We start from the raw sequence: 12,256 nt of genomic DNA on the forward strand, positions 1-12,256 counted from the left end.
TAAAATCATTAGTTTGTGCAAAGTTGTAGCTTAAGTAGTGTTTAAACTGATTATAATTGTTATATACGCTGGTGTAACGTTATAACATTGGTGAACTTCAAGTTATCTGTTTAATGCTACAAACACCAACCTCTTTCTGACTTTAAACACTTGATACACATTAAAACCAATGATTAAATAATTAATTACGTTTTGATTGCCAGAAAAGAGATAAAAAGCCTTCCTACCTAATAAGATTTTAAATTGAAGATGTACAATGTACGATGCAACTAGCTTTAAGTTAGCCTTATTATTTTACAGTGATTGACAAAAGTCTCAATATTACGTATGAAGCTGAAAATACTGAAAAAGTTGAATATTAATAAAGATAAAGAAGCCCTTAGTTCACCTTCACTTCCCCAGAAGTCGAACACATGATTAATAGATATAATATCGGTAGAAATTCAAGTCCATCAGACATCTTATGTAACGACTATATACAGACAACTAAAATTCTCTAGTTTCTATTTTATGGTTTGAAATTAAAAACTGCTGAGGTATAAACAGATTCGCAAATCTTATATCAAAATATAATGAACTGTTGTAAAGTGTCTGTAATAAGCAGACTTCGAAACAGCATTTACCAAGTAACTGAAGAAATGCTTTATCTTGTAACATTACTCCTAATGTGGTAATTCAAACGGCGAAACCAAATCAATACCTTCACACTAGCACATACATTGCGTGTCTGTGAGTGCTTTGCAACACAAACAATTGTTGTGCCAAGAATGGTTGAGGAACAGGGACATCAATTGCGAGTGTGCTCATTGCCGAAGATCAGTTCTAGGGTATTGATGATGTAAAAGTTTGCCCCAACTTCTCGATTTCCAGACCGTCCCCGGTCAGTTCTAGGGGTATGGATGATGTGAACGTTTGACCCATCTTACCAATTTCCTGACCATTCCCGGTCAGTTCTAGGGGTATGTATGGTGTGACGTTTTACCTAATCTTTCCGTGTTCATGACGATCTCGATTAGTTCTAGGGGTATGAAAAGGTGTCAACCCGATTTCCTGACCATTCCCGGTCAGTTCTAGGGGTATGTACGATGTGAGAGTTTGACCCAACAACCCGTGTTCATGACCATTCCCGGTCAGTTCTAGGGGTATGCATGGTGTGAACGTTTGACCCAACTACCTGAGTTCCTACAATCCGTATGTCAAGAACTGAGCCAAAGCTAACATCCTGACACTCTTTTAAGCGAATGTGTTGTAGCTAATCAAACTGAAAGCACTCGTGTGCTGTGGGGTTTAATGAGGCTTTAATTTCGTGGGCTTTTGTTCTTATACAGAATTACATTATTGCTCATATAATGTTCGTCAATGTCACTATGAAGGTTAGAAGATATGCAATTTATAACAAAAAAACAAACGAATTCACATGATATTAAACTCGGATCGTGTCTGCCATTAATATATAACAAGAATGTCTATCAAAATAAATAACAAAAGCCGAGTTTAGTTTCATTAATTTAACCATCTAGAATGGTTTTGTGTTTTGTCCGCTTGTTTTATTCAGGTTTGTGCTTTAAAAGCTGAGTTTAGTTGCATTGACTTAACCATCGAGACTGGTTTTGTTTTTTGTCCGCTTGTTTTATTCAGGTTTGTGTTTTAACGAACGTTTAGTTCAAATGTCAGGGGCAAATGTGCAAATGAGGCTCTGAAATGCTCAATTTGCTTGCCCGGTTAGCGCAGTTTTTAGCGCACTCGATTCTCAGCAAGGCGACACGGGTTTGATTCCCGGCCTTGGTGCATGTGAGTTTTGTAAGTGGAAGCCAGAGAAGTGTGTAAGCCCCGGGTACTCAGGTTTCCCCAACAACACAAGACCAAACTCTCGAACAACATCGTGCAAACGACATCGGCTAAGTATGACCGTCAATGTTTGAATATTTCTTACATAATTTGGAATAAAACGAAAGTTAAAAGTTAACGGACGCTTACAATAACTAGCGTTAACAAGGTTGGTCAATTTCTTACTTTATCCGACTTGACACGAAATCGTATTGCTGCTTGACTGCTGATTGATATTTAACTTGTTTTGTAAGTGCAAAGTATGCCAAGGGGAAGAGGAAAATTATCTAAATTTAGAGTGAGAAAGACTGCTTCTGAAGAGCCAGAGAAACAATGGACAGTAAGATGATGACGAGAAATCCTTATAATTATAAGATAAGGTACAAAAGCTGGCAGGCTTTCTTATGGTCAAGTGTTTGCCATCATTGGCAGCAACACAATTAGGAAAGTTCCACTTCTTGAGCAATATTTATGCAAAAGGCTACAGAAACATGCTCAGTAGCAAAATGTTTAAACATAAACCCGGTTTAGTGGCAATGGGCAAACGCCGAAGACACATGTATATAAATAATTGGTATGTTTATCAAGAATTTTTAGGTACCGCCTTGGAACGGGCACTAAAATGTAAATTACTGGGGGATTAAACCAGTTTATGTGCACAAACCTCACTCTTATCCCAACAATCCTTTATAAAGATAAAACGCAAAAGGTAAATCTTATCAAAGTATGCATTAACTTGAGGAAACTTATCAATAAAACAAATAATAATAAACGTATAGGTAAACCCCTAATACTTCTATGATTAGTGATCCCAACTCTATCTGCAGACGGAGGGATACAATTCAGAGCACCTAATGCAAAAACTTTTCAAAGATTCGATACAGTCATTGTTAGAAACTAGAAACATCTCACACAGTCTGCCTTATAAAATAAAAGCTTTAAAACTGTGTGATCATAGAGTTTCATAATAAAAAGCATCATTGTACTAAAACTGGGAACAAATAAGGAAAACATTATTAAAAATAAAAGCGACATGTATTCGCTAATCTTTCCTTCCAAATAATTTAAAATGTAAAAATATTTGAAAAAAAAATGAAGTCACATACCAAAACACTCCGAGTCAGCCCAAAACGTGTTGTCCAAATACGATTTTAAAGATAACATGAATTAGCAAAATCTTCATAAAAAATCAAAGGACTGAACGCTTAGTTATGAAAGGATTAAAACCCTATATTTTGTTCCAGGAATTCATCTTCAAAAACTAGAAGGCAAGTGCTCTTCAAAATATTGCCTTTATATCCACGGTTTAAATAAAAGCCAAGTAATTCATTAAGTCTAACAGGCTTTCTGATTTTGTACTAAGCAAACTGTAAAGTGTATGTATAAGTACTTGAGTTTTCAAAACAATTAGCCGGTAAATACTTCTTTCGTAAATCAGAATAGGCAGGGCATTTAATTACAAAATGATACTCTGATTCTACGTCCCCAAAACATAGTTTACATAGTCTTTCAGTCAATGGAGTATTTGAATATCTTCCGTATTCAATTTCTAATGTATGTGAAGATTAGCTAGTGAACTTCTAAACCTTCTAATTGTTAATTTGTCTAAATAGTACTCATGCTCAATATTGTTTTTTATGTGAACATACATTTTAAGTTTAGAACTATCCGAGGTGAGAGCTATCCATTCTTGCATGTATTGGTCCTTAAGTCTCTGTACCACTGCTGCAATAAAACTGTTCTCATTGTAAACCTTTTGCTCAATCCATACATGTCCGTATCCTAAATTGTTTAAAATGTTCTTCACACGAAATGCCCAATTATTTTGGCCCGCGTCATGGAGCGTTATAAGCATCTGATAACCCAACTTCACATATCTGTCATTTGGCATACTGAGAATTTTAATCCAATATTTTAACACCCGTTTTACCACATATATGTGTAGGGGGAATCGTCCACAGTCTCCAAGAACAGCCAGGTTGTTAGTTTTCTGTGGCACATACATGTATCGCTTACAGGCATAATTTTGGATAATTTCAATGGAAGCCTGTCTTTCCGTTCCCCATATTTCACTGCCGTACAAGAGAATAGGCGTAATTTTTGTGTCGAATATTTTGAAATACCCTGAATTTGATAGTTGGCCGAATTTGTGTAATTTCGATAGTAATGCTATCAGTACACGTTTTCCTTTAAGTGCTTGTTGACTAGCCATTTTATATAGGGAAAGCTGGCTTGAGAAGTAAACACCGACGTATTCAAATCCATTAACAGTCTCCAGTTGGTGTTCCCCATAATACGATTTTTCATGCTTAGACAAAATGCCGCCGTTTTCATATACCATCACTTAAGTTTTTTGTGTGTTGACTTTAAGATTAAAATCTTCAGTAAATTATTTTAGTAAATTCAAATGTCTCTGTAATCCGACAACTGTATCTGAGGTTAAGGCCAAATCATCCGCAAATAGTAATGAAACGATTTCTCTCCAATCCGGAAAAAGTTGTATTTCCCTTGCTTCATTCTTTTCCAACGTTTTGACGAATTCATTCACGAAGAATACAAAAAGCATCGGTGAACATTAACAGCCTTGTTTAAGCCCTAGTGGGCATTCAAATTCTGCCGAATAACTATTTTACTATCTCTCACTTTTGCTTTTACACTGTAATACATTGAAGCTAGAGCCTTGTATAATTTTCCTTGTATTCCATTTTCGTGTAATATTTGAAATAACTTCGGTCTATGTATAAGGTCAAAGGCCTTCAAGAAGTCCACATATGCCACATATAATTTGCAACCTTTTTTATTCAGTTGTTTGTTAATTATACTATGCAACACAAACGCATTATATACAGTGCAGTACGATTCTCTAAACCCGGCTTGCGGTTCTTTAAATTTGTCAAAAATATTAGCATAGAATGTTAGTCGCCTGTTGATAATACTGGTGTATATTTTACCGAGGACATTCAGTAGCGAAATGCCCCTATAATTGTTTGTTGATGATCGGTCGCCCTTTTTATAAATCGGTATGATTATTCCCTCGCTCCACTCTCTCGGAAAGTTGCCTTCATTGAAGATCCTATTAAATAGTGGTTTCAATATAGGCAATAGAACATCTATCGAGACTACATAAAAGTCCGGAATGATATTATGGCTGCCTCCACTTTTTCCTGTTTTAAGGTTTTTAAAACAGCTCTGACAATTTCATCGTCCTCTATTTTAGCGTTGAATATAATGTCCGTAATCTCGTTATCATATTCGGTGTCAACTATTTCAGGTATGGTATTATCCACAACAGATTTTCAAAATGCTCGACCCATTGATGTAATGTTATATTGTTTTCAATTTGTGCACTCGTACTCAGTTGTTTTAGCTTATTCCAAAATGCCTTTGCGTTATTACACTTGTTCAGTAGGTCGTTAAGTTGATATTCGTTGTATTTTAGTTTTTGTTCACGGCAATTATTTGTAAAAGACTTCTTTGCTTCGATATAATCATCAAGGTATTGATCTGTGCTAAACCGTCTGAAACATCTAAGCGCTTTATTTTTCAAATATTTCAAAGTTTTGCACTCGTTATTAAACCATTTAGGCTGACTATAGTCACGACAATATTTTTTCTTGCAAACGCTACCACAGTTTTTCAAGGCTTCGTTTAAAAGCATTAAAATATTCGAAATATCTTTATCTGCGTTTTGTATCATATCTCTGTAATTGTTAATGGTCATGTCAGTAAACTGTTCATTAAGACTCACTTTAAAATGCGGTATTGATGATGCGTCGAAAACATACTTTTCCTGTTGCAATGATCGTGCCCGATTCCTTTCGAATGTGGTTTCACTCGTTAAAGAGAATGTGACCGGCATGTGCGTAGATTCGCTTCTGCTATCTATTTTAAAGTTTACCACATGTTGCAATAAATCATCAGAACAAATCATATAGTCAACAACATTGTGTCCGAGGTGGCTTATATATGTTAATTCGCCAATTCCCTTATCATCGTGTAGCCGCCCATTAGCAATTCGTGATCGGTGACTTCGCCCAAAAGTCTAGAAGTTTTATTCCGAACGCATTGACAATATTATCTAGGCTCGTTCTCGTTTCAATATGCGAGTCGTCTAAAATATCTTCAAAATAACGTTCTTCTTCGATATTTCCATTAAAAGTGATGGTCTCTGTCCTATTTCCAATGCGTGCGTTTATATCTCCAGCTATAATAAAATTTGCATCGATACTAAGGTCCTTGTCTGCAAAAAACTGTTCTAACATGTCTATACTTCACTGTTTTGTTCGTGTAATATGTTGATTGATGTGGTGGGATATATATAAAGCATATTTTAAGATCATCATCACAGCGTAGTACACGTTTTAATTTTGATAAAAACTGCAACGTCACAACATTCATGAATCCTCTGAACATACTTTGATAGTTCATGTTTTACATAAACAACAAGGCCTGCACTAGCCCTTCCCTGTGTACAACACCTTATTGCCTGGCAAAAATATATTTTATAAGCATCTGAGCTCATCCTCGTTTTCTATCCACGTTTCTAGGAATGCAAAAATTGAGAAGCTTTCTAAATAACTCACTAAATCGTTGTCAAAAAATTGATTAGAAAGACCATCTATATTCCATGCTAGGAACTGTAAGTCAAAGTGTGTTGGGCCTCGGCCGTGTCCCTATTGTTCTGTATTTAATGGTGGGGCAGTAGCATTCATCACGTCACTTATATCATGCACTACATCACCATTGGTCATTTCAATGTCGTTTTCATGTATACTATCATTTAGGACTACAACTTCGCTCGTATCGTTAGTTTTACGCGCCGCTTTTCTTAAGATTCTCGGTTGGTTTACCATATCGTCTGATTGGGTACTTTCAACTAGTTTCAATTGGCCTTTATAGAAATATCCTTTTCGGCCTTGTGCCTTTACGTGTTTCAATGCTTTACGCTGATTTAGAGTTAAGTCATTTGCTACTCGTATATTCAAATCCCTAAGCTTCTGTCGAAAACTTGTCATCTCTGTGTCTGAAAGTAATTATGGTGAGCGGTTGTCTGCCTTCCTGTGACTGGCCAATAGGTTTTACATAATTTATATCGTCGTCGTACCATTTTATGTCAGGCGCTGCGACTTTTAAGACATGGTCTTTGACAAATTCCCTCGGGTTTATATTACATGTTTCACCAACGGGCAGGTTAAATATGCATAGGTTGTCTCTTATTGATTATATATCATTAGTAGGTCTCATGCAATCGGATAAGTGGTTTAGAATTGCATTTTACTACACACACGCTGTACTGTTGTAGTGTTTAACTAAGGCACCAGGGCCGCTTCAGTTTGTAAGGAACAAGAGTATAACTAGCATATTGAGACACATACATCGTGCATATATTGTATACAATGTTTTCTGATGATCGAGACACAATGCCGATACTAGTCAATATACTGTTCGATCGTGTTACATTTATATCTGTTTATTTCAGTTGCAGTGGTGGTGGCGTTCTTCCTGTGTTGGGCTCCATTCCACGCTCAGCGGCTCATGACCCTGTACGTTGAACATTGGACTTCACAGCTCATCGAAGTGCAGGGATACCTTTTCTATGTGTCCGGTAAAATCACAAAACGTTAAAAAACAATCAGTTGTTGATGCACGTGAAGATAGCAGCATAGTGGCCTGCTGGCGGCCTAGTGGAGTTAAACTAGCGGCCTGAAGGCCTTGTGGCGTGAAGTTATCGGTCTTGCAGCGTTGCAGACTAGCGGTTTGAAATTCGCGGCCAATACAAACATTTTCAAAGCATTTTTGATGTGTTTTCTTCGAAAACAAATAACGGTTAATTTCCTGTAGCGATTATCAGCATTTTCCCCGACACTTCGATATAGCAGTCCATTTTTAAGAAGTCACTATCTGTTTTACAAACTATGCTATTGTTATTTAATCGAAAAATAAGCATTTTATATGCGTTCTCCGAAAAATAAACATAAGTTAACGTTTTGTATACATGTATTAACATCCAGTAGCGAGTATCAGCGTTTCCATAAAGTCATTCCACATTTTGCAAAATATGTATTTGGGTTGCAATCGAAAATGAGTGAAAATGGTTATTATACTTCCCTTTATGGACAATTGGAATAAAAAAAAATCATTTCAAACGATTTTGAAAACAAAAAAAATTTTCGATCTAGCTGCCTAGCTACAAACCGGCAGAATAATTTGAAATAGAAAATAGTTCGAGGCACCTAGGACGCTAGGCCGAAAGGGCGACAGTTCAAGCCGCTAGGTCGTAACTTCACGTGCATTAATTTGTGCCCGTTTAGAATTAACCATTCGTATAGTTCTTCATAAAACCACGGATATCATAATGTATTGATAGAATACTAAGAAATAGCATAGACATGAGATGATTATATCATATCTTTAATTAGGTTCTAATGCTTTTGCTAAAACATTTGATAAATGCAATTGTAATTTGAGGGATATACTAAATAGAGTCTATGTGCATGCAGAAGTTTGGATCAAATAGTACAAAAGGTTTAAGCTGCAGTTGGCTTTAATTATGTGCGAAACACATATCATTTGAATGGTAAAATATCGCCTCATACACACATTTTATGTTGTTTTAATAACCAGTTTACAGAGACTGAGTCTGTAAGACCTGAATTTAAATACTCCTAGCCATGTTGGCCACTAACAGGATTTATTTTCCAGTTTTCCACTACTGGGCTTTTCCCTGTCTTTTTCATTGTATTCATATATTTTAAGAGAAGTAGCACTTATGTACAAAGTTTTTGTTCATTTAAAGACCTAATTACGCAACAGACCAACGTAAATATCTTAACAAAAAACTGTGCAATGCTTGGTATTCCAAGTATTCCTAAATTCCGATGAAACCCATCGTGAGAAGTTTGTTTTTTTAGTTTAAATATGTATTTTTTTCCTATTTTATTGAGACGCTGAAACTATCGACATTACCATTACAAAAACTATTTAGGTAATAAGGACATTCGGTGGATTCCACTTCAGCTCGAATAATGAACAGTTCTTCATAATATTTTGCCATCTACATAGATCAAATGTCAAGAGGTAAAACGTTAATATCAGAATAGGAAGTACATTAAAAGTGTCTACTCATTTTGGTGAGGAAGCATTTTTCATTAAATGATACAATGGAAGCTTCATTGAAGATACCAACAGTCAATTAATCAAACTAAGAGTTCGCTAAAAGCCACTTATGAAAGTCAGAAAATCAAACTACCAAACATCGACAAAATACAACTCAGAACACAGAAAAGAGAATGAGATTTCAAAACGAATTGTATTTTAATTTAAATGCTAGAGCAAATTTGACATTTAAGAGTTTTGCATGTTTTATGATGTCTGGGTTTTATTATCACCACATTATCATAAATACATATATTTGAAAACATTCCAAGTTTAAACTTGTAAAAACAAGCCATTGTAGCATGTTATTAATCACCAATGCGAGGTGTCATGCGATTTTTTGTAGGGGAGTTCCCAGATTAAACACACTTATTCTAACATAAACTGTAGATATTAAACTATCAATTAGGTTAATGCAAGACTAGGTGGGTCATTGTGTATAATTCCCACTTAGCTTTAGATATGTTTATGAACATTGTCAAAATTTGTGTTTTATTTGAATTCTAGACCGAATTCTAATCTAGGTCATATCGGATCAATAAGTAGGTCTTTATCAGTGGTTGGAACGTCGTTGGTTTGGCATAACTAGTTTTTTTTGCCTACATTATTACCATAACATTTGGTCATGCAAAGGCGTTTTTTGTTGTTGTTTTTTTCCACTTAATCAGGTTATATGAGTTTGTTTGACGACGTAATCACCATCAATATGTTCAGCTAATTTAATATTTTGTTTTCGTAATAAACATTGCCCATGGTACTATCAAACCACCATAAACCTTGATCAGGATTTAAAAAGTATTTCAACTTAATAACCATAACATGTTGATAAAAGATTTAGTATTTTTTGTTAACAAGAGGTTTACCTTGCCGAATATTTCGAAAAACTTGTCAACTTATCAAAAGTAAAATGTTAAACCCATATTAATATATTAAACATTGTTTTGATTTTACATTTCAGGAATCCTGTATTTCTTCAGCTCAACTGTTAATCCGATTTTGTACAATTTATTGTCGAGGAAATTTCGCCGGGCTTTCAAACGGACAATGTGCAGATGTTTCGTGCGTACAAATTCTGTGCCAACCTTTTACATGCTCAAGGCTAAGTTTATACACAATGATGGTGGGGCGGGCTCTTCTCGGGGACCGTCAATAAGCCGCCCGACTCAGGAGAAGCAAGGGGTTAGACTGGTCACATATTACAAGAATGAAAAACATGCACCACGCTGCCGCAAAACGCTAAAAAGTCCGTCGACAAGTGACACGCTGTTGAATAAAACCAGTCGTAGTCCAACGTGCAGCTCGCATGCTCATTCTGACGGATGGCTACACGCACTCTGTCGTCATAAACGCTGCACGAGCAGACGGCAACGTTCCTTAACGTCGCGACAGAATGGATTAGTGGCTTCGTTTCAAGATATTGAAACACTGCGACTTAATGATTTCACGGGCAGACCAAACAGACAAAATGCTTACATATCAGCCGACTAGATGAGTCTACCACAGACGCCCCGATACTACGAATAACTCTGAGGGTGTAAAGGACGACAAACATGACTGTTTTGGAGGACTCGGAACTAAACATACACTGTTGCATATAGCAAACACACTCAAATGTATCACAGCGTAATTTAAACATGGGTTGGACTAGGTAATACCGTCTTTTCCGATTGAGGAGTTATACGGAATCTGTTTCAATTTTGTTTGTATTTGATTGTATTAACACGTATACTGCTACACCGTATTGCGAAGATGACAAAAAAGTCTGCTGATTCTGCATAAACACTGCATTTCGTGTGCAGACATATTTATTGATAAAATATACTCGTATGATTATATGTATTTGTGTGATATATGTAATGGTTAATTGAAAGTAAAGCCAATATATTTCCAGAGTACACGGCGTCAATATAGGTTTCACTCAGCCTGGAATTGAATATATTTTTGTTAAGTTCAAATAACAGACGAGTATTAAGTTGGGTTTTTTTCTTAGTTATTTACTTATCTATCAATTTTCACTAGACTTTTGAAAAATGGACCGACAATAAAAGAGGCGACGACATTTTGTTTCGGACCAGGAAATGTCGTCTTCTCCGATAGAAGGGTCTGCCGGTCGGATCTTAAGGTCTCATTTGAAAACATTTTTCTGATGCAAGGTATTGTTTGTTATATGACATTGAGACTTTCTGACGCTGCACTAGCACTTCCTTCGTGTACAGACATATTTGTTGATAACATATTATATTATCAGTTATGAAATAATGTATGCTATTCTTAATTGAATTTAAAACAAATACATTTCCAGAAAACACGAGGTTGCTTTTGCCTTCACCATGGCTGGTATTCCCAAATAAAGGGTATAGTTGCACAATGTGTTAATGACAAAGATCTTTTTTAACCGTCGGTTTTTAAATGCTCTTTTAAATTATATTAGCATTTGCCCTATCACTTGAAATGGAGGATGTTGTCACGAATCACGACTAAAACCAGTGAACAGCTGCACAGAATATCGTGTCTGACCTCAGTGTGTTTGCTATTAGTTTTCAAAATATGATTAAAAGCAAAACCTTTGGTCCTGCTTTGGTAAAATCATTAGTTTGTGCAAAGTTGTAGCTTAAGTAGTGTTTAAACTGATTATAATTGTTATATACGCTGGTGTAACGTTATAACATTGGTGAACTTCAAGTTATCTGTTTAATGCTACAAACACCAACCTCTTTCTGACTTTAAACACTTGATACACATTAAAACCAATGATTAAATAATTAATTACGTTTTGATTGCCAGAAAAGAGATAAAAAGCCTTCCTACCTAATAAGATTTTAAATTGAAGATGTACAATGTACGATGCAACTAGCTTTAAGTTAGCCTTATTATTTTACAGTGATTGACAAAAGTCTCAATATTACGTATGAAGCTGAAAATACTGAAAAAGTTGAATATTAATAAAGATAAAGAAGCCCTTAGTTCACCTTCACTTCCCCAGAAGTCGAACACATGATTAATAGATATAATATCGGTAGAAATTCAAGTCCATCAGACATCTTATGTAACGACTATATACAGACAACTAAAATTCGCTAGTTTCTATTTTATGGTTTGAAATTAAAAACTGCTGAGGTATAAACAGATTCGCAAATCTTATATCAAAATATAATGAACTGTTGTAAAGTGTCTGTAATAAGCAGACTTCGAAACAGCATTTACCAAGTAACTGAAGAAATGCTTTATCTTGTAACATTACTCCTAATGTGGTAATTCAAACGGCGAAACCAAA

The 12,256-nt window shown here is 35.6% G+C and overlaps 1 protein-coding gene across 1 annotated transcript; it reads left to right on the forward strand.

Annotated features, from left to right (window-relative positions):
• Positions 1–7,311: 7,311 nt before the first annotated feature.
• LOC128238090 (uncharacterized) lies at positions 7,312–10,470 on the forward strand. The gene is made up of 2 exons (XM_052953664.1): positions 7,312–7,432; positions 9,941–10,470. The coding sequence occupies exons 1-2, from the start codon at positions 7,363–7,365 to the stop codon at positions 10,468–10,470; spliced, it is 600 nt and encodes a 199-aa protein (XP_052809624.1). The 5' UTR covers positions 7,312–7,362.
• The last annotated feature ends 1,786 nt before the right edge of the window (positions 10,471–12,256 follow it).

The sequence above is a fragment of the Mya arenaria genome, chromosome 6, assembly GCF_026914265.1.
Source record: "Mya arenaria isolate MELC-2E11 chromosome 6, ASM2691426v1".
NCBI lineage: Eukaryota > Metazoa > Mollusca > Bivalvia > Myida > Myidae > Mya > Mya arenaria.